This window comes from Clarias gariepinus, chromosome 9 (assembly GCF_024256425.1).
Source record: "Clarias gariepinus isolate MV-2021 ecotype Netherlands chromosome 9, CGAR_prim_01v2, whole genome shotgun sequence".
NCBI lineage: Eukaryota > Metazoa > Chordata > Actinopteri > Siluriformes > Clariidae > Clarias > Clarias gariepinus.
In genome coordinates, this window is record NC_071108.1 from 25,482,905 (window position 1) to 25,507,500 (window position 24,596).

General features: G+C 37.4%; 1 protein-coding gene across 2 annotated transcripts in view; it reads right to left on the reverse strand.

Moving 5' to 3' along the window:
* Positions 1–24,596, reverse strand: part of cacna1db (calcium channel, voltage-dependent, L type, alpha 1D subunit, b) — a 135,059-nt gene that overhangs the window by 58,848 nt on the left and 51,615 nt on the right. For both annotated transcript variants that reach the window (XM_053503895.1, XM_053503894.1), the window contains exons 4-7: positions 8,203–8,342; positions 4,050–4,189; positions 3,320–3,472; positions 2,074–2,270 (exon numbers count right to left, since the gene is read on the reverse strand). In XM_053503895.1, the coding sequence (XP_053359870.1) occupies positions 2,074–2,270; positions 3,320–3,472; positions 4,050–4,189; positions 8,203–8,342 (630 nt within the window). The remainder of the gene's footprint in view (positions 1–2,073; positions 2,271–3,319; positions 3,473–4,049; positions 4,190–8,202; positions 8,343–24,596) is intronic.

A 24,596-nucleotide genomic window follows, 5' to 3' on the forward strand; every position in this document is an offset into this window, starting at 1 on the left:
ACACTCATTTCTGTAGGTGTTAGGATAGTGAGCCAATAAAAGAAAAGCATTCACCAGGCTATAGTCACATTCAGTTAAAAAAAAAAAAAAGTAAACAGAAACAGAAAAAAACTGAATATCGAAAAAGAAAAAAAGAAACGTATAAAGATTTTCAATTATAATACAACTTGTTCTATTGGACTCGATTAAAGTTAAATGTAATTAAAGTCTTATTTATAAATACAGTTTACAGACTCATTAAAGACAATGTCCTAAAAAATCGAATGTACTGAAAGAAATAAAAGGGGAACCAAAACTAAAGATCTCCATAATGAACAAAAGTGCACCGGTCAAGTTTACAGGAAACTATATAACAATAAAATCAAAAACCTTTAATAATACCCAGGAACCGTTAAATATTCCCGGTGTATGCTTCGCTTACACAGAGCTCAGGCCGGAGCAGCTATACAGCATAATACTCACACAAATGACCCAATGAATTATTTACAAGTAAACATTTTATCTTGAGACTAACCAACTGTATATGATACCTTTAATTACTGATGACATTAATATTGATGTTGGTACTTTAACAGCAGTAAAACATACATATTATACTGAGACACACACACTCTGAATTAATTTGATCAAACAGCTATTTAAGCTGGCACGGTGGTGTAGTGGTTAGCTCCAGGGTTCGGGTTCGATTCCCGGCAAGGGTCGATTCCCGTCTCAGTGTGCATGTTCTCCCCATGCTTGGTGAGTTTCCTTGCAAAGTCCAAAGACCTGCAGGTTAGGCTAATTGGTGTTCCGTAGTGTGTGTACTGTATGTGTGTGTGTGCCCTGCGCTAGATTGGCACCGTGCGCTAGATTGGCACCCTGTCCAGAGTGTTCCTGCCCGTCTCCTGGGATAGGCTCCCCTGCGGCCCTGAATACAGGATAAAGCGGTATAGATGATGAGTCTATAGACGATGAGTAAGATATCTAAGCAATGCCACACTCAAGGTCATGCTGTTGTGCTGATATTCAGGTGGACAGATACTAATGGAAATTCATGTTATATTTTCACTTATTCCACTTTAGAACATCAGCTAGTTTCCCGGTTTCTGGGGTTGCCAAATCGTGTCAAATGGAAATCTAGTGCAGTGTATACTATAATCCCTTCTTCCATACACTAAGTAGTGCCATTGATCAGGGGTTGGGGAGGGATGTGAACAGAATGACACAGACAGTTCAGAGGGGATTTAGAATTACAGTACTTAGAAGCAGTTACTTAGGAAACAATGTGTTAAGATGTCATAACGTTATCAAATGTGTTTTATTGCTGAAAATGCTTCAGTGACTGGTTTGAAATGTGTGTTTTGGCAGGCAGCTACTCTCTCCCTTTTCCAGGACTGTGGACCCTAATGATCTACTTTCATCCCTGCTGCAACTGATGGTTGGCGTTAGAGCGTTAGTGTTAGAACTCCAGTGAGGCAGGGTGATACATACTGTACAGTTAAACATCCGAGTGCTTTTGTGCTCTAGGATCACCATTCATGGCTGCCTCTTCTCTTGTCCAATCAGATTACTCGGTCAGTACCAACTGTTGTATAATCTAAAATAATGTATATTCTCTTCCTTATTAATCATAGCAACAGTTGCCGATTATGAGATCATGGACCTCTGTGAGCTCTTACAGGCAAAAGGGGATGGATAGCGCTTACCTGCAAGTGTAATACCCCATCCCCCTGACTTTGCATGAGCAGCAGGTCGGATAAATTCACAGGTCAGAACAACACTTCCTGGCTAGTGGCAGTCATGAAAAAATCCCCAATATCTAAAATTTTCATTTTATTCCTGTGGATCTCGACTTTTGGGCAACCCTGTATAGGCAACCAAAACACGGGCCTGACCGGCAAAGTCCAGCATATGTCCAATTTACTATACTGAAGGTGTGGGTGTGTGTGTTTATGTTTATATTTTTGTAAGAAAGAGCATTCACATATGACTAATTTAACCCACAATGACTACAAAAGTCTACTGGGAACTTTCCCAAAGTTATTCCCAGGTATGACTGGTATGCTGGTTTTCCAGTGAGCTGCAGTTATTTACCCAGTACAGCACTTCCGTCCAGCCTTCCATGGTGATGCACTGGAACACAGTCAGCATAGCGAACAGGAAGTTGTCAAAGTTGGTGATGCCATTGTTGGGCCCTTGCCAGCCATCTCTACATACGCTGCCATTAACACTGCATGGACGTCCATTACCTGACAGATTGCAGGGGGTAGGCTCTTCTTCTGCTAGTGTACCTGCAGAAGAAGGAGAAGAATTCTTGCTAATGCAGAGATTCCAGAGATTGGATGCATTCATGATGCATTAGCAGAAATTGGTATTAGCATGCATGCAAGTCAGACTTTATTGCAATTTAAATGTAGTCACGAGGAATAGTTCCCCATTGCTGAAAGACTTTTTTGTCTCTCATGTTTGACAAGATTTTGCCTCTCATTCTCAGTCCAGTCCTCAGACCTGACCAGCTTCAGAAAATAGTTTTTTGTTAGTTAAGCCACACAGTGAGCTATGAGTCTTCAATTCTAAAAATATCTAACGTAAGACATGAAGGAAAAACAGGTGTAGATGATGACAGATGATCAGGCGGGTGATTCGTACTGTATACTGGTGATGCTAAACACTGAGTGGTTGGAACAAACAAGAGGGGAAATGAGGTTGCTGCTGAGGTTCTTACATAAACAACCTTTTTTTTAGATTGTAATAAACAATTATTTGCGAACAAAAATCATTAGTTAATATTTCTTTCATTTAATTTACATAATTTAATTTAACATTCATGCACAGATTTGCACACACACTGGGCATTTCTATTTGATTTTTGCACTTTGCACATTTATGGACATTGCATGTACACATTCATGCATATTTGCGCACTCCCCAGACATTTCATTTTAAATTCTACTTTAATTCCCACAACCGAAGTTTTCTATATTTTCTATATTTGTACAGCTACATTTTCTATATTTGTTTAGCTAAGGTGTTTTTTTATATATATTTAAAATTGTGTTCTTATTTTCTATAGCTAAAGTTTTTCTATATTTTATTTCTTATTTTATTCCATAATTTATTTCTTACAATATTATCATAATTGATCATCTTTTTTGAAGTCATGTGCGGTTGTATAAGCATTTCATTGTATATCCTACCGTGTATGACTGTGCGCGTGACAAATAAAATTTGAAATTTTATTTAATATGAAATGTGAAGTGTCTCAAGATTCTTGCACAGAACTGTAAGAATAAGAATGATCACAGAATAGGAGAGTATAATATTCCATACGGAAACTCACGTGTGCCATTCATGTAACAGGTGGCATGCATCTTCCCAATGAAGAGCTCCAGACCAATTATGGCATAGATGATGATAACGAAGAGCACGAGCAGAGCAATGTGCAGCAGAGGAACCATGGCTTTAATTATGGAGTTCAGCACAACCTGTAAACCTGGGACCAAACCACACTGTATTAGTAATAAAACAGCAAAGTCTTCGGTGACAAAAAGCTCAGATTTGTGATGTTATCATTTCAACTATGCAACAGTGTGATGCAATGCCAACCTTTAACTTACAGTGTTTTTCTGAAATAACTTTAGGTATATATAAGATAAAAAACATCTTGATACATCGTTTCTTCTTGACATTCCATACATGAAATGAAATATGTCAGAATGAACCACATTTGTATGATGAGAAGAAAATGCTTATTTTATCCAGCCCATTCTAAATGGATGATTATAGGATGATTCCCATTATTAAAACCAAATTATATATCACTTTTATACAGTGCATACAACACTGGCATAGGCGGAGTGTGATGAATATTTAAAATGTCATACTTCTAACCTAACAGCTCCTGCCATATGGCAACATTTTTTTATCATATTATAAATAATGCTGTTGTGACATTACTACAATACAACTATTGCTAAACAGTATTCATGCCTGTGAAGAATGATACATATGAGTGTAATGGACTGCATCTAGTAATAATGTCACCATTTTAGATTTTCTGTTTGACTTACTGGGCACTCCTGAGACAAGCCGGAGTGGTCGGAGCACACGGAATGCTCGCAGAGCTTTGACATCAAAGCCACCCGGCTTTCCTCCTGACTGGCCTGAATCTCCCTCTTTGGTCATCAGCTCCAGAACCACACTGAACAGCCTGTACACACATAGATAAAACATGGACTTGAATGGCTGGACTTTTAATAAAGTAACATAGCTACTCTGTAGATACCATCAAGGAATGTATAGTGAGGTCCTCCTATAAATCCTATTGCTGGTGATGATCAGTGATCATCTTATTCACATCTACTATTTGAAACCACAGGGATTCTATAGATTAGATATGAAAGATTTGCCTTAACATCCTGACCGTCCTGAACATCTGGCCACCCAACAGAAGATTTGATATGCAAATGCTCTTTTGTCTTTATATGATACTTTTATGCAAGAATTGTAAGAATCAGTTGACTTCTGTCCTAGTAATTACACTTAAGAGAATGTGCTGTTGTACTGAATATCAGCACAGCTGATGTGATGTGAATATCAGCTAACTTCCTGGGTTCAGTGGTTGAATCCCAAATAGCGTTAAATGGAAAACTAGTCGGCTAGGATGTACAATCTCTTGTTCCACATACCAAATAGTGCCCTTGATCACGGGTTTCACTGGGATTTGTGCTTCAACATTGTTTAACGGCTAATTAGCTGTGTAGCTCGTGTTATCAGTGAACAGAACAACACAGCCGAGTCAGAGGCAATTCAGAACATTATCAGACGGGTTTTATTGCTGAAAGTGCTTTCGTGACTGGTGTATATGTATGCTGGAAACCTCACGTAATTCACAATTGTTAAAACACCTGTGTCGTAAAGTCCCAGTGCTGTTATGATCTATATCAGCACTTATGAAATGCCTCTTATGTCCAATCAGCTTACTCGATCGCAACTAACAGCTGTTGTATAAATAGAAATAATATACTTTGTACCTTCTGAAATGACAAGGTGTAATTTATACTGCACAGTAGTGTGATCAAAAATATTGGCGCTCTTTCTATGGAAGCTATGAACTGCCGTGTCATAACTTTGACTAGGCACTGGCAATGCTTTGACAACCTTATGCAATGTCACAACATTTATTTCATTGAGGGTTACATTATCATTTTTGAGTGAGATCTTGTATTAATGATGTAATGTGATGTAATGAAGTGTGAAATAAGTCCATAAAGTCTTCTCCAGCACATCTCAAAGTGGGATGTGGGTTTGGGTTAAGTGGCCACTTGTGAAACTCTTCCACAATTCAAGCCCTGGAATATACTTGAATATTTTCCATCAGGGGAAGAAAAAGAATCTCTTAATGTGATACCCTGGTCATTCGGTACATTCATGTAGTCATAATATTTTCCAATCATTATAATATATTATCATTATATGATAAACCTCACTAATAGGCTGTTTTTTTTAATGGCCACACAGCTGTTCAGTCCAAATACTATAAGCTCTTGTGAAACTGAGTGTGGAAATGCTCTTAATTTTACTTTTAAACATAGCTATTAGCTATAGCTATTATTATTATTATTATTATAGCTTTTATATATACTGTAGCTGTGATTTCTACGGCTATTTTTTTTTTTTTTTACAAGTGTCTCCAATCACTCTGATTTTTCTTTTTCAACCACATTTCTTCCACAAAGTTTATGGTTTAGAATTGGTCTTTAAGCTTTTAATAACACATTAGGCATGTCTTAACTCAATTCCAATAAGAGAGGCCTGCAATTCGTTGGATGTGATTTCCTAAATGTTCTAGGCCTAGTTGGTATTACATCATCCGCTTGCTTTAATAAATATAATGATCATTTAAAACATGTATTTTTTGTTTGCTGTCTTAGTTGTCTTTGTTTTGTTAAATTCTGTTTGAAGATTAAAAAAAGTGTATCACACAAAAAAATACCTTTTCCACAGCACTGTATTTACATACTGTAGTTTTAGTTGAAGGTTTGGGCACAAGTTCGGATATGAAGTATTAAGTATTTTATATATTCTAGAACAATACTGTTTTGTTTTGGGTTTTTTTCCAAAACCCATCGAGCAAAATGATGAACCTGGCTCTCATGAGGACCTTCCAGGAAAGCAGGACCAAAACCTTACCTCTGCTGTAAGGGAGAAGATCATTTAGAGTCACCAGCCTCAAACATCACCAATTAACAAACAGCATGACAATCCTTACAATGTAGAAAAGAATAAAACCAGGAAACCTTTGACTAGAAGTGTATATTAGCATCAGAAAAATCCTAAGCTTTTTTCTTTTCTTTTTTTTTTCTTTCTTTTTTTAACAATTTTAATTGTATCAGTAGAAGTCTTGGGCTATGGTTGCTCCAGAGCATGACACTTGATAAGATATTCTTAGCTTGCACAAGAGAGAAAACAGACTTAAATCATGGAGTGGGAGGCATCACTATGACAACCTGATGTTAGTGGCTTCAACAAAGAGGGTAGCAGCGTTATGCAGGTTTAATTAGGTTCTGCATTTAGAAACTCAATCGCCCCAGTATGAAGAACTTACAAATAAATTAATGGAGTAATTCCACATAGGATTACATGTAATACTTAAGAGTGGACAAATCAGTAGGACCACTACTGACAAGCTAACTTTACCGTTAACAAATAAAAAGCAAGAAAAAGTATATCCTATTGACTTATGCAAAGCAAAGTGAGTGTGTTTGAACATAATGTGCTTCGATGTGGTGTGAGGTGCCTCAATGTCTGCTTCATTACATATGTCATGTCGACAGATTATATATGATTATCGGAGTTACAGTAGAAGCATCTGACTGTGTGATGTGGAATGGAGCCTATTTACATGTTGAGAGAAAATGCAGATGGAAACCAGCCTCAATTAATATTTTTATGCAGGATGTGAGAAGAGAACATCATTTTTGAGCCAAAGAAAATAAATCACTAACAGCTTGGAGAGTTTTTTGGTGAGGTGGGAAACACCATGTGCTACATTAGAACATACATTATCACTTTATTTTTTGCTTAAAAAAAGGTTGCTAGGCAACCCAAACATGGGACTGGGCAGGACATGGGTAGACACCTAAAATAAGAGAAGGTATTATCTCTTCTGAATCATATTCATATATTATATACGTATTCTGGGTCGATACTGATGCAGGTTTTACATTTTTTATTTAGTGAATGGCCGATAGCGGACACAGATGTTATTTTTTGAAAAACATCAGCCATTGCCATTGGTTAATGACAACTGGGCAAACACCAGTCAATACTTATACAATGCCTGGCCAAAAACAAAGTTGCTCAAATCAGATTCCTGGGCTCAAATTGCGAAATAGTCTCTAAAATTTGGGAGTATGAGGAAACATTTTCACATCTGAACTATCCAACGTGTGTTCTTGTGTTATCATCAAAGCTAAATGGGACTGAAGGAAATCTTATGTGTATGCGACCTTTGTTTGGCCAGGATATGTATGCATGTATGTATGTATGTATGGATGTATGTATGTATGTATGTATGGATGGATGGATGGATGGATGGATGGATGGATGGATGGATGGATGGATGGATAGATAGATAGATAGATAGATAGATAGATAGATAGATAGATAGATAGATAGATAGATAGAAATGTGCCAATGGCTTTTTTTACTTCAATATTACTCTGGTCCAAAACATTTTTGTTTCCCAAAGTTCCGTATTCCAACACAAAATTTAATGTTACAGAAAAATACCCGTATGCCAGAAAAGAAAGCACAATATTATATAAGCAACCATAAAAAAAAGAAAAAGAAAAGAAGGCTGCTGGGGTTTGCATGCAAAAAAGGAAGCAGGTGCAACAGTACAAGTCCTCAGAAGAACTGCGGAGGTTCTGCAGGATGCTCATTAAAACTTAGTAGCTATAGTTTCCTTATAAAAATGCACACACTGTACCCGAGGGTCCAAAAAGCTTCATCATGCCACATATCGACTTTGTTTCATTAATAACAGCTTATTATTAATGACATTTTCTGGGCTTTATTGTCTTGTTGGTTTGTTTGTTTTGAAGGCATACTTGCTCTATAGCAGCTCCAAACTTTTACACAGTACTGTAGCCTATATAAACATCATAAGTGCATTCAAAGTTTTACCTACATCAAAGCGTTCACAAACGATTGACTTACCCTACTATGACTATAATGAAATCCAGCATGTTCCAGCCGTTTCGAACGTAGGAGTTCTGGTGCATTACCAGTCCGTAGGCTATTATCTTCAGAAACGTCTCAATAGTAAAAATGATCAGGAAGGCATATTCTACTGTCTCCTGTGAAGAGAGAAACACAGATGAAAAGATATGTGTTAGACCCATAACATAGTAATGTACAGTATGCAGGCGGATTTCAAACAAAACAAAGGACGAGACAAGTTAGTTCCTAATATCAATTGTGATGTTTTCATTACAGTTACTGTACTGTATATCTTCTGTTTTTTTCTATCCTCTCTTGACATTTGTAAAAAAAAAAAAAAAGTTACATAAACATCTTCTTAAAGTAAGCGTTGTCACATCACCTGGAATACACATCTGTCTATTTGACTAAATCAGTTTCTTTCCCACACAGCAAACATTTCCCACACAAATCCCTTCGTATGAGAAGTTACTTAGGAAAGGTGACGAACTAAAACAAGCATAATAATATGAACGAACTCTCAGAGCTTCAGAGCTGTTCGACGAAATGAATTCCCATCCTCTCATGACGCTGATTTGTGAATGTGGCAATGCTGCGGTATAAAGTTAGGGAAAATATTAGACCTTATTTGTATTCTTTGCTTAAGCTTTGACCCTGGTTTACCAGCAATACCACTACATGAACCTGATGACAAAAACTGGTATTAACAAGACAAGAAACAGCACGAGAATGGAAGACAGAGAGAGCTTTAACGACATCCTCGTAAAAAAAAAAAAAAAAAAAAAAACACAAAAATACCAGCTTTATCTGAGGGACTGGGGGTCATTAATGCACAGAGGGCAGGGAGTAATGTAGCCTGTAATCGAATGTATGGCTGCGACTGGAGCCCTGTGGCTTAAGAATAAAAATAGCCACAATGTGGTGTTAATCTCATCCGAACAATGAAAATCCAGCCATCACCACCCACATGTCATAGCCGTTACTCAGATTTCCTACACTTTTACTGTTCCAGTACTCTTTTTACTATGAATTATACATTTCGGGTATAAATAATGCATCGTTTATTATGCCTAAATATCCTGAGGCGAAGAATTTGTGAAATTTATTCAGGACTGAGATTCAAATAGAGGGTTCGTTGATTTTCTCTGTCACTCAGCAGCGAATAAAGATTGTCTTCAGGCCGGCCGACGGAACACTAGTATTTTGAAAATAGGAACTATACCAGTATAAGTGTCAGGAATGTTAGGAAATATGAATAGTATAATTATTATCTTTTTTATTGAACAGACAATGCACCCTAAACAAATACAATCATTGATATGAACAAGAGCAGAATATTCTTTTTTTCCAGAAAGCTTTATGTCATACACTTCTGTGTGGAACTTTAAAGAACCGGCATACTGAGGTCCAAAATAAAACCAAACCATGTGCTCAAGCAGTGGGGTTAAAAAAAAAATAAAAAAAATCAATGTCCATGTTCTTTTTGTAAAAGCATTATAAGGTTCCATTATGAAAAGATTCTGCTAAAGGACCCCAGTTTGACTCACAGCAGCACCACAAGTGTGTCCCAGCTTTATCGCAGACATTTCTATTTCTTTTGCTGCAATGTGACAAGCCCGAAAACCGAAAAATAAATCTAATATTCTTATTAGATGGCTGTTGTCAACTGTAGCCTAAATAGCACTTCATTTGGAGAATCACAGTTAGTTTGCTTACTCAGGCACATAAGACAGAAAATGGAAAGCTTGCCAAAGAGACTATTTCAGCAGTGTTGTAATAAAATGTTAAATTAATCCAGACTTTCTAACCAATCAGTCGTATAAAAAGAGCACTTTTCGCAAGACTTTATAAAAAGTTGTCACTGCCATCAACTATTATTAGGCATGTCTGTTATATGGAATGTCAAACACCTGAACACATTTTCAGGTATGGGAGATATAGCGAATGATGTTCTCCGTCTGAATTGATTCACCCTCAGTGTCCACTTTATTAGGAACAACTGCATGCCCACGCATTCCTCAAGTTATCTAACGTGGCAGCAGCATCATGCACCAACTTTTGCTGATACAGGACAGTAACTTGGTACAAGATGGGCTGTGTCAGTAATAACCCCTAGAGGGCGCACTACACCTGCAAACTGCTCCATGTCGATTCACAGTTTGGACCTACGTATTGATTCACCAGTCTTGAAGACCTACAGTTGTATTCCTTTAGGTTGGGTTTGGCAGAGTGACCTGGCCTTATCTTACGCCTGTATCAAGCCCAGACCAAGTCACTCTGCTAAGAACCAACCTATCCGAAAACACCTGTGAGACAAGACAAGACTGTGACCCATCAAGCAACAAACACCCATGTCAACCTAAAAGTCACCAAAAGTCAAAACGTGGAGTAGGCCACCCCAGAGGGTTATCCTTGACAGAGTGGTTTGAGCATTTTAGAAACTGCTGAGCTTCTGGGAATTTCGAATAATACAAGAGTTTTAAGAGTTGGCCCAAAATGGTTTTATACCATATAAAAATCATATTGTGCAGACTGTAACACCATACGGATGATGTATATCTAATGAAATATTCCAGACTTGGGTGAGTTGAAGTTTATAGTAACACAAGTATTCACTCTTTACAACCGTGATAAGCAAGAAAGCATCTCAGAAAGCACAACACATTAAACCCCCGTCATGGCTAGACAACAAGAGCAGAAAACCACTGCTATCAGGCAAGAATCTGACGCTATCATTGTTCTCCTAAAGACTCACCCAAACTGCATAGTTGAAGACTGGAGAAAGGGGGAAATCTTTTTTCATTTTAGTGCTTTTTATTTTAACCTTCCTAACCAGTTTTGGTGAGGTTGTACTGTATGTACCCTCAATAGATTCCTGTTCTGAGATGCTTGTCTACTCAAAACTATCTTTTCTGGTTGCTTGAAAATCCCAGAGGGTTCACAATTTCTAATGTACTCAACATTTCCATCGACACCAAAAACATGCCACAGTCAGAGATCGCCCTTTCCCATTCTAGAGTTTGATGTGAACATCTAGTGATGCTCTTGACCTGTAGCGTTGTGACTTTATGAACTGAGCAGATGTTCCAGATGAAATAAACGCTCAGTGTACTATTCTATTCTGAACAGAACACACTCTCATCTATATCATCACTTTCTCCATTTAATACAATAAGGGTCACTGTTTATTATCTTTACCCTTTGTTACGAGTGTTCATCAGGACATAACTGCAGGAAAAGAGTCGGAGTATAAGGTATGAATTGGATAGATTATAGCGTATAACCTTCTAAGCGCAAGGTGACCTACAGTCTGCCTTATCTGTCCTGTCGTAACAAATTTCACTTAGCCGTACGTAATCATAAAAACACTTATATACTGTTGTTAGTAGATGTCATGATTTATCTCTGCAGTGTAACCTTACACCAGAAGCTCAGTAATCTTTCACATATTAACCTTTTCATTTCAGCCCGTGACTCAACACACAGCATGGGGGGGGGGGGAGGGGGGGGGGCTAGAAAATGTATCATGCCACTCGTACAGATCTCAAAAAGACCGCACAGCTCCAACCTCGTCCTTTTGAGCGCGTTTTTAAGATTTCTCCGAGCCTCGTTATGTTCTCCGGGACAGAAAAAAAAGACCTTGAACACCAAACTAAAGCCCTGTCTGAGTCGCAACTACACAATGAAGTGGGGGAGAAAAATCCTCCGTTGTGTAATTCCCATGGTTGCCTGGGCAACCTGCTGTGTTCTGGCCATGGTTATAATGAACGAGGAGAAGCTTGTGTGTTTATTTATCTGAGCCGAACCCTGATTTATCTTCAGGAGCATTTCACAAGCATCGGGTTACTCGCAGACAGCTGTGCAAGCAACTTTATTTAGCAAGTACTCACTGGTTTGGATTATCTGGCTTATTATTATTCATTACTACTTTAGGTTATTTCAGTGCATTAAAGAAATTGTAAAGATGTTAATTAATACGTTAAATAATACGTTAAGTTACTTAAAAATTAATAAACAAATAATATTTCAAAAGAATATTTGCATGCTTGTAAAGAAAGCGATATATCACGAGACAGACCGGTTTTTAAATGGAAACAAAAAAAAAAAAACCCTAATGTAACAAAGTTAGAAGAACTCTGACCTTTCCTCCAGCACACTCAGTAAAACCTAACAGCTGTTTCACTTACAGTACTGTGCAAACCTATTGGGGAGAAAAAGCCATAGGAAAAGATGCTGTTGAAAACTGTTCTGCATAAAAGAAACTTCTATAAAGAGTAATGGAATTAACACAGTCGATATATAATGTACAAACCCTTAGCTTATAAATAATCAGTGGTGTTAGATCCAGATTTGTGCACTTTTATAGTAAAACAGCTGTTAGGTTTTACTGACTGTGCTGGAGAATATAATGAGTCCTTCAGCTAACTTTGTCACACTTGCTCTTTTCCTTTTTATGAGAAAACCCCAGAGCGTACTGTTCATAAGGTTTGTTGTTTCCATCTGAAAACTGGTCCGTTATATAATATCCTGCTTTCTTTACACACATGTAAATATCCTTCTGTAATGTTATTTATTTAGGAAAATAATAAATGGTTTTGTACATCTATAATGCAGACATGATAAACATGGTGTATATAACAACATTTGTACTACAGATAATATGATATATATATATATATATATATATATATATATAAGACTTTTTGCACAGTACTGTAAATTTCCTGATGTGTGTGTATTTTCTGATCTACTGCTTCTCACGATTATGCTGTATCATATGGAAGAAGTGTTTCTTCTGATCATGTCTGTTGTACAAAAGCTTGTCTTAAGCACAGCCACTGACAACCTTTATCAGTGAGCCTCAGAGTGAGTGTGTGTATGAGTGTGTGTGTGCGTGTGTGTGTGTGCGCGTGTGTGTGTGTGCATGAGCATAACAAGAGGTTGCACCATGACAGGTGTCAGCACTGTCTAACACTGATAACACAAAAATGTACATTCTCTCTCTCTCTCTCTCTCTCTCTCTCTCTCTCTCACTCACACACACACACACACACACAATCACTCTTTGCATTAGTGAAGTTAAATTACCCTATTTTCCTCGGTGTATAAACAGGTGACAGCAGAGGGCAGAATGTTGCGCGTGTGTGTGTGTGTGTGTGTGTATGTGTGTGTGTCAAAAAGAGACAGAAAAAGAGAGAGAGAGAGAGAGAGAGTGTGTGCTTAAAGGACGTATTATTATTTGAAAATAACACACATACAGTATGCACACACACTCAAATATCACGGTTCTATACTGAAGGGTTTTATAAAGTATATGCTATCTATATTTTTGTACTATAATCGATATATTGGTATGTAATCTTATAAACAGAACGGATTTCTGGTAAAACTCTGTCAAACCATCACATGTAAAAGTCCATTAAAGTCTTTGTAAGAGTAAAGCACCATAAATGTATGAGGGGCATTCGGGTCAAACTGGGACTTTTGTGGTCAAGTCACATTTACAGAAGACATCAAGCATAGTGGGGTGATGTGAGTCTTTGCTACATAAAACATTTAAATTCTGCAATCTGTTTAAAGAAGTTAAAGGCTGCAGTGTGCACTGCAGTCGTTTCCGTCAACAACCTGCACGTGGAACGTCTCTTTCCTAAAAAATCAATAGAAAACTCGCGGGAGAGACACATGTGTCTGTGGGAACTGTACACACAATCATTCTCGAACACCGCATGCACATTGTAGGACCTCTGCTGAAAGTTATCGTCACATCCCCCGTACAGTCCTGACTCCACCTCAAGCCAATTCCACACGTTTGGGCCATTAAAGCAGTTGTTGAGGAGGTCAGCGTTTCAGACATGAAGCACGGAGTACGATCATCTCTTTCTATAAAACTTTCAAGAAAACTTCCTACCTTGTTGATATCAAAGTGACACACTGTGTAGCAGGGAATTAAAAATGAGTCTTTACCCTTATACCTGTTCTGTTATTCTGCAAAATGTAAAAAAAAAAAAAAAAAGTCCTGGTTTGACTTGAACACCTTTTGTTTCAGCCAAAACAGTACAAATACTATTCTGCTATGTTTATAAATGAAACATGACATAATTAATTTTGCTCTCAGCACTGTAATTTTTGCAAATATTTTTTTATAAAGACTCCCCAGTATAAAATAGACAAATAGACGGTGAAGTGATATATACAGTATATACTGTTCAGCCATAACATTAAAGCCAGTAGCCTAATATCCATTAGGGCCCCTTTGAACATCAAAACAGTTTTGCTTCAGTAAGCCGTGGACTCCAGAAGATGTGCACTTGTATATGGAACCGCATCAGGGTAGATGCTATCAACGATGGACTGCGGTCAGCATGGACACCCTGACCTGTCTCCAGGTAGGCAATCCCATTCACTGTGTGTCCTTTCTCTCAGAACCTGCATTAACTTTTTCAATTTGTGCTACAGTAGCTTTTCTGCATGACTGGACCAGACATTTTAGCCTTCATTCCACACATACACCATAGAGCACCTGGGTACTGATGACCCCATCACTAGCTCAACAGTTTTTCTTCCTTCCTCACTTTTGGTAGGTACTAACCACTGCAAACCAGGAACACTTCCCCAAATAAGCTGCTGTTGTGAAGATGCTCTGACCCAGTCGTCTAGACATCACGACTTGGCTAGTGTCAGGGTCACTCAAATCCAACACATCAAATTCAAGAACCTACTGTTCACTTGCTGCCTTATACAGTATCACCCAAGCCCTTGACAGGCGAAACTGTAACAAAAGAATCAATGTTATTTATTTCACCTCTCAATATATATTATTATATACTGTATACTGTAATATATACTGTATACACACACATACAAGTTGGTGTGTGTTTTAAAGAATGCTGAAGAATTTAAAGCAAGGATTTAAAGCGTTCTCTTCCCACCGAAGACTAGCAAGCACATTAGAGAAAAAAGAACTTACATTTGATATTGAATATGATGACTGGGACACACTGTCCTAGGACTCCAGCCATCCAACTCGGAGCATTGCATCACCTGCGTATCATACCTCGCATAAAAATAAGATCGAGCCCACATGCTCCAGTCTCTGTCCTTGCAAGGTCACTCAGTGTATACAGATTTATACCTCTTATTTGTCTACTTGCTATATCACAAAGGTTTATTTATTACAATTTAAGATCATCAAGTCGTGATAATCCAAGACTGAAAATGTATACATTTATGCTGAAAATTGAAAGAATTTTCAAATTTGAAAGAATTGAAAGTGCATTCTTTCTGACAATTTCTGATTTTTTCTTCTTAAGTGTGACCTGCTAATTCATTTTTTTCGCAGAACTACAATTTAAAACTTATTTTTAAAATAAAACATTTTCATGTTCTCTAAAACATCACATTCCCTGTACAAGGTTACAGAATTTTCGGAAAGAGGGTTACTGTACAAATAAAATCCATTCATAAAAAGTGAACTAAACTAATTTAAAGTAATGTGACCTATAGACCATTATGCTGCTTTTCTGCTCCTATTCAGACAGATTATTAAAAGTTGTATGGTTTAATTTTCATCTGGTCTAATAACGGTGAGCTGGACGTGAGCTACAAAGCTAACTAGCTTCTAACGCAAGGCTGAACCCCAAATTCCCTCTCTAACCCGCAATCAAGGGAAATATATCCACTTATAATATATATATATATATATATATATAAATAAGTGGAAGTAAACCTAATGTGGTTTTCAAGACTGTTTAAAGAATTAAATAAAAATTACTTGAACCCATTAATTACAAAGCAATATTATACTCAAAGTTGTGCCATGCTGATATTCATCACAACGGCACTCCCTCTCATGTGATATTGCTTAAATATTAATCTTCTGGTGCTTAATATACACACATGCATGAAGAAGATACCCATCTCACCCCCCACCCAGCTCATTGCTCAGTTCTACCTAGACACTAAAATGGTGCATTTGGAGCAGGAGTGAAATAAAGGAAGTTTCTGGTATGAAAAAAAAAAGCTCAGAGCCTGTGTTAAATCTGTTAAAGAAATATAAAATACGGGACTTAAATGGCAGTTCGGATCAAGTGTCATGCTACTTTCTCGTGCTGCCACCTCGTGTGGAAAATGAGGTAGAGATCATAATGAATGTTAAACTAAAATACTTCTCAGAATATGAAATCTTGTGTTGTTTTTTTTATCAGGATAATTGAGACATGATATTCTGTCTCATGCCTACATGACTACAAACAGGGAAAAGTGCTAAATTAGCCCTGAGAATGCATAGAGAAAAAGGAATATTACATGCAGGGAAGGCAATGAAGGTGCACCCACACATCTGTTGCTAATTCTGTGTGAACGTGTGAAGAATGATGCAAGGAACTGTTAAAAGTGAAGCGTTCTCTCAGGCTTCCCTCACCAAATGACTGAGAATCCAACCGCAGTGGAAGTTCTATAATAAGAACTGAAATATATAAAATGATTCAATATCGCATTCTCATATACACCAGAAATCTGATTGGTCAGGATGTGTGGATTTATTTTCCATCACAGCAGCTCTAAGAATAGTGCTGGCTGCAAAACAAATGACAGAAATCCATCCCTTTATACACTCACCGGCCACTTCATTAGGTACACCCTGCTGGTACCGGGTTGGACCCCCTTTCCATTCCGAACTGACTGAGTTCTATAGATTCAGCAAGGTGCTAGAAACATTACTTAATGATTTAGGTCCATATTGAGAGAATATCACTCAGTTGCTGCAGATTATGTGGCTGCGAGTCCATGATGTGAAATACCCCAAAGGTGCTCTATTGGATAGAGATCTGGAGATTGTGGAGGCCATATGAGTTCAGTGATGTCACTGCACCATTGTTCAAGAACCCAGTTTGAGATGAGTTCAGCTTTGAGATATGGAATGTTATCCTACAGTGTGATCATAAAGGGGTGGACATGGTCAGCAACACTAAGTTGGTACTAAGTGGCCCAAAGTGTGGCGAGAAAAAATCCCCCACATCCTTACACCACCAACACTAGGCTGAACCGTCGATACGAGGCAGGATGGATCCATTCTTTTATGTTGCTTTTGCCAAATTCTGACTGTTGCAGCAGAAACCGAGATCCATCAAACCAGGTAACGGTTTGCAATCTTCTAATGTCCAATTGATGAGCTCATGCTTATGGTAGCTTTAGTTTCCTGTTCTTAACTGAGAGGAGTGGCACATGGTGTGGTCTTATTGTGATGTACTGTAGCTTTTCTGCTTCAAGATTGGATGTGTTAACTCTGTTGAGTTACTGTTGCCATTCTGTCAGTTCAAACCAGTCCAGCCATTCTCCTCTGATCTCTGGCATCAACAAGGCATTATCGCCCGCTCACTGAGTATGTTCTCTTTTTCAGACTATTCCTTTCATACCCTAGAGATGGTTGCGTGTGAAGATGCCATTGGATCAACAGTTCTCAAACCAGAAATACTCAGACCAGCCGTCTGGCACCAACAATCATGCCGTGATTCACCTTTCTTTCCTGATGTTTCAGCAGATCAGCTCGACTATGTAGACATGCCTACAATGCACTGGGTTGACTGGCTGGTTAGAACTTGGCAAGGTCATTACATAATTTTAACTTGGGATGTCCAAGACTCACGGTCATAGTCCAAAGCATGGGTTAATGCACAGGTAAGCAACATGACAAAGTGTGGTTAAGCTAGTAACTTGCAAGATAGGGATGAAAAGAAAAAAACTGAAATTAGTTAAATTACAGCAATAACTGATGGATGTGGTTCTCTTGTTCGTGTAAAGCTGTCATACCTCTCATAAATTCTTCAACATGGCTTCATAAAATATTGAAACAATGTGTATGCATGTGCTAGGGGGAGGTTTGGGGATGTGACGATCCGGGTTCAAGCCCCGCTGTGGGTGGGAAGGGTTTGTCAGGGAGGACAGCCGATGTAAAACCTGTGTCAAGTTGTGTGTGGATGGGATGGTCCGCTACAGGAACACTACGAAAGGAAGTAGTGTATGCATGTGCTATAAAGGCCTTGTTTATGTAGATAACCTTTAAATGATCAAAAGTTATGAAATGAAGAGTTAAAACCAAAATTTAGCAGAACACAGAGAAACATAAAACCACTGGTTGGTAAAAAATACATAATCTTAGAGTAATCTTAGAGAGGGTACAAACAGACAAACAATCAATAGGGACAAAACAGAGAATGTGAAATGTACCACGAGGGCATTTGTGGCAATAATGTACAGCTAATAAACAACCTCCTTTTGCACCTTCTTATTAATAATGTGCTTTTTTGTCTTATTAAGAAAAAATGAATTCAATAATTAGGTCTATAATTAACCAAAACCACTTGTTTCATTGACGTTTCACACCTATAAATGTATCTACGACATCTCGTCGTTTAATAATGCATGAAATGGAGCAGAGAGATGGAAAGAGGGGGAGTCAAAGATAAGGGAAAGAGAGAGGATGAAGCAAAAGAGTAGAAAGAAAAGAGGAGAAATGGGAGAAATGGACACAGTGGTGGATCACTTGCGTAACTTGTCGTGTCACACTTTTCTCGGAGTTCTTTATACAGGAGCCGACACCCAGACATCCTGACAGACAGAGTGCTTGTGAGAGTCTGCTGTTTCTCCAGTTATCCCTACATGTGTTTCTGTTCAAAAACACCCCAATCCACCGTTTAAGAATTCATGCAAACTCAGTGTGATTAGTTCTGGTCATTTGTACACAATCAGCGCCGCACAACACAGCGCGAAACATAGCAACCACACAAACAGTGAAACGTACTCTCACAAATGTCAGCCAATCTCATTAAATACGATCACCTACCGGCGATTTAACATTCAAGTCCCCCCACCTCCTGACTCCTTCAAAGCCTGAAGCTGCTTTTGAAACACACACACACACACACAAGCCTTTTCTTCTCTTCTTTTCTTCTGCTCTCCATTTCTTTTACGCATTCGAAGGCTGTGCAAGCATATGGTACAATTTAGTAAATCCTGCACTGGACAAAATGTCATCTTATGAACTGAAAATATATTGAATCTAGTCAAATTGATCAAATATTTATTATTATAATGAATAATAAATGAACAATAAACAATATATAAGATATATAAGCCTATTTCCAGACATATTTTACTACATTTTTAAGCATAAATTTTATTTTCTTGCTTTTTTCATTAATTTATTCATTCATTTTGTTTAAAAGTAAATACTTTTTTTTAAATAAAATTGTAAAATTATCAGGCCACGGATATGTATGAATAGTTAGGAGTGCACCACCTGTAGAATTTTAGAGAAACAGCAACATTTGATCACCTTGAATGAAAACATACTGTATATATACTAATAGTATATATATATATATATATATATATATATATATATATATATATACAGTACTGTGCAAAAGTCTTAGGCACCATATCATATGCTGTGCCAATTTTGTTATATATGTTTATCATGTTTGCACAATTATGTACAAAATCATTCAGTACTTCCATGTATAATTGAAAAATTAATAAATGAATAACATTACAGGAGAATATATGCATGGCTGTAAAAATATAAAAATATCTACTGTAGTAAAAGAGAGGCCAGTTTTCAGGTGGAAACAAAAAACCTAATGTACGCTCCGGGGATTTGCATAAAAATAGAAAGGAGCGAGTGTGACAAAGTTACCAGTTATTCCCCAGCAAGCTCAGTAAAACCTAACAGCTGTTTTCTTATAAAACTGTATATAATATTATATATTATAATTAGGGCTGCAACAACTAATCGATAAAATCGATAATTATCGATAATGAAATTCGTTGTCAACGAATGCCGTTATCGATTAGTTGGGCTGCTCACGTCACTGAGAAGCGCGACCCCAAGATGCACAAATATACACACAGCCGCTCGCGCAATGGCGGTTACAGAAGCGCAGGCAGGAAAAAGCGCGCGCCCCGAGTCCTCCAAGGTTTGATAGCAATTTACATTAAACGCCTCTAAGAAGACGGTAACCTGTACGCTATGCAAGACCGAGCTTACATGGCATGTCATGCACGAACACTTAAAGAGAAAACGTGTTGGTGTTACGGATAGCGAAACGTCTGCAGGGTCAGTAAAAACTGTATCTCTTCATCGTGTAAAAGTTGTATAGTTTAAGTGCTTTTAGTTTAAACTGTTTGCTAACTTCAGGACAGTCGCTCTAGATCTGTTCACGTGCTACTCGCTAGAATCACATTGCGCAATCACCTCATGAGCACTAGTGATTAGTTACATGGCGCTATTTTAGATCAGCTTAATTTACACGGTGTGAATAACAGTAGAATATTACATTTAGTGATTGTTGTGGTTTTCAGCGAATGCAAATAACAGTATATTTGTGACTATTAGCTTTTTGCATTTCTACAGTTTTTATAGTCCACTACAAAGTTAACTTGTAATTTACTGTGGTTTTACTTATGCATACATAGTTTTATTATACAAAATTACATTATTTTAGCTGTTTATATCTTATCAACTGAATATATCAGTGTATTTTTTTAACTATATATATATATATATATATATATATATATATATATATATATATATACTGTATATATTATATACTATATTTTATTTAAGGTTTAAAATGTCCAAATTAAACATTATTAACTCTATATGTGGCTTTTGCATTTTTTAAAGTTTATTTTTATACATAAATAATACCCTGATTTATGTTTTTTTTAATAGTTATAAGCGAAATATCAAATGAAAGAAGCGGTTAGGCTTTATCCGATTAATCGATTAATCGAAAATATAATCGCCCAACTAATCGATTATCAAAATAATCGTTAGTTGCAGCCCTAATTATAATAGTTTGAAGCAATGAGTTTTCACTTCAAACATTAACTGTTTATTTTATTGCTCTTTATAGAAGTTTCTTTTATGCAGAAATGTTTTCAAAAGCATCTTTTGCTTATGCCATACTTTTATATGTCCCCAAGACTTCTGCACAATAATATAAGAAAACAGCTGTTAGGTTTTACTGAGCATGCTGGAGAATATGAGTTCTTCTAGTAACTTTGTCACACTCGCTTCTTTATATTTTTATGCAAATCCCATTATTTATTTATTTTTAAGTTATATTTGGAAATACTGAATGATTTTGTACATAATTATGCAGACATGATAAACATATATAACAAAATTGGTACAGCATATAATATGGTGCCTAAGACTTTTGCACAGTACTGTATATAGTCAGCATAAAGAAAAGAGTGGACAATATACAGTATAGTGGATTTATTTACAGTAGATATCCTGCTCAATTTATCTAACTAGCAGAGGCCAGTTTTGCACACGTTTTCATTTTCATCTGCCAAGGCCAGGTGTAAATTAAGCAGCATGTGAGCAGTACAGCTTTGTGCCAGAGACACAGTTTCCCCACACAATAGAGCTGCTTTTAAACTACCGGTGTGTGTAAATTCCACAGTCAAGAATTTGTCTTCATCAGCAAGAACAATGCCCTCTACGTCTTTACTTGTTCTTTATTCAAACCCTGTGTCAGTGCACATAAAGGCACAGACACGCACTCAGATTCTACTTTAATAGGTACACCTGTACAAATGCAAATTCATGCAATTACCTAAACAGTCAACCATGTGACCGCAGCATCATGCAATACAATCATGAGGGGAAACGTCATCTTTTCTTAGTCCTATCCTCAACCATGCAGGTTCGATTAGCCAGTGTACAGATTTCTGTTCTTGTCTGACAGGAGTGTGGTTTTCTGCTCTTGTAACCTTCACACCTCAGGGGACTTAGTGGTTAGCACTGTCCCCTTGCAGCTTTAGATTTGATTCCCACCTCGGGTCTGTGTGCATGAGTTTTCTTGTTCTCCCCGTGCTTGGTGGGTTTCCTCCATGTACTCCGGTTCCCTTCCACAGTCGAAAGGCAGGCTGATTAGAATAATTGGTGTTCCCAAATGGCCCGTAGTGTGTGCATGAGCATGTGATTGTGTGCCTTGCAATGGATTGTCACCCCGTCCAAGTTGTACCCCACCTTGTGCCCTAAGTCCCCTAGGACAGGCACCCCGCCCCACGACCCTGTATACAGGATAAAGCAGTATAGATGATGAGTTAGTGACTGAGTCTTAAAATCTGTGTGATATAATTAATTGTTAGTTTGTCAATTAAAATAATTGTTTCAGGTTTTGATTCATTCCCTAATCAAAATTCCGTAAAAATACACGAGAGTTCTTCTTCTTCTTTAGATTTTATAGCATGTTGGTGCAATACCGCCACCTACTGGACTGGAGAGTGGAACATAGGACAGCCAGGGAATAAAACAATTTATTTAGTTCAAGTCATGACATTCAAATAATCATAAACACAAGCTACACAGGATTTAAATGTTTATTAGATATGTTTTGTAGCTTGTAATGGTCTAAAACAAATAAAATAATTGCTGCCTAAGGCAAACTATAGTACTATTGAATTAAAAATCACAACCAGAAATCTAATCGACCCGAGAGTCTACTTGGGATTCACCGGTCTAATCGTCTTTCTGTAACGTAAACCAGTCTATACAAATAAGTCAGATGTGCTGCACGTTGCATGTACCCACAACATCAAGTTGTGTTGTTCACATACCTGTATCATAATATACAAATTATAACAAACCTTAGTGTATATTAACTCTAAGTGAACTATGACTGATCTGAAGAAATCGTCACGCAACAATAACGATGTGCTGTCCATGTTAGTGATACACACCTCACTACCGACAAGCATTACCCACTCAAACTACAAATGCAATATCCTTGCAATTCAGTTATTTTTAGGACCTGTTTTTCCCAGAACGACTTGTATATTTACGGGTACTCTTCCTGGGACAATCTGGAAAATTACATACTGTAAAACTGCTGTCCTTCTTTTGCTATTTTACATGAACTGCCCACCCATGTGAACCACAATAAGATATTCTATCTATGTATTCGATTGAGCAGTGAGTATATGGACTCATTTATAAAAAATAATAATAATAATAATAAAGGAATAAAGCTCTGGCGGGTGGAGAAGTGAGGCAATGCACAGAGAGAGAGAGAGAGAAAGAGAGAGAGAGTCACATGTGGATGCGATGTAGAGGAAAGAGGGGGAAGGGGTGTAAATGAGAGATGTAGAAAGGGCGGAAGAGAGTCTGAATAAGTGAGAAAAAGAGATAATCCATCATGTCCTCCCTCCCTTCGTGCTTAAGGGCTTTACAGCAGGCAGTGTGAGGATAAAAGCAGCACCATCCCAGAGCTGTTCCTGCACTGCACACAGGCTCCAGCTGTATATATCTGTCCATGTGTGTGTGAATCTTATTCTTAATAAATGCTAAATATGACATGGCTGTGTTGCAGATCTCCTCATGATGTGTATAAACGGATGAAATGAAGATGTGAGTGTGTTTACATGTAAATAAAAACCGTTATGAAGGTTCTGTTAACATGCTGCTGCCATGGGATGTGTGATAAGGATCTGATGGGGGGGAAAAGGTGCAATAATTGCTTATCATTTCAAGACACCTTCTGATTATTTTAGGACCTGATTCAGTTAAACTTTCTCATTATTTAAATTTCTGCAGTTTTCATACATGCCCTCCAGACATATGAATGTGAGCTCCCGAAGTGACTTTCAGGCTTCGAAACCAGCACTGAAGATGGAAAATTAATTAACGTGCATTAACTCTCACTTTCCCCTTGAGGCAGAAACACCACGAATCACATATTCATTAATGAACGTTGAAAAGGACATCTTGTTTCATTCCTGTGAAAGACACGAAAGTCGATTGTGCCCGTTAGTGAATCTACACGCATGTTATTTGCAGGTGTTATTAAGCTGATTCATAAAGGGAACATTAATTATCGGAAAAAATGAAAAAAATTAAAGAAAAGAACAAAATTTGAGGCTTTTGGGCACTAAGTTACAAAAGGTTTATTCATGCGTAAAAGCACAGTACACTACAAGAGCTCCTGAGTACGAGACTCACTCATGTGAAACTTGACAGTTCAGCTGCAAATCATATACAGTAACTGCCGATAGGCCACTGCACATTTATATATGGATTACACTGTTCAAATGACACGCATACTGTACATGATGTCTAATAAATATTTTGTGAAACATAGTTGTTTCATATTAATGCCGTTGCATGAAGAAACATTAGATTTCAAAGAAATACAAATTACTAGGGTGCAAGGATCGCAAAACTCATTGTAAAGATCATATTATGTATGGATTTTGGCCATGCATCAGCTCATTTTCCAGATCAGCAAAACAAATATTATTTTGCTTTGCATTTATTAATAAACTTTTACAATTTCTATCTATCTATCTATCTATCTATCTATCTATCTATAATA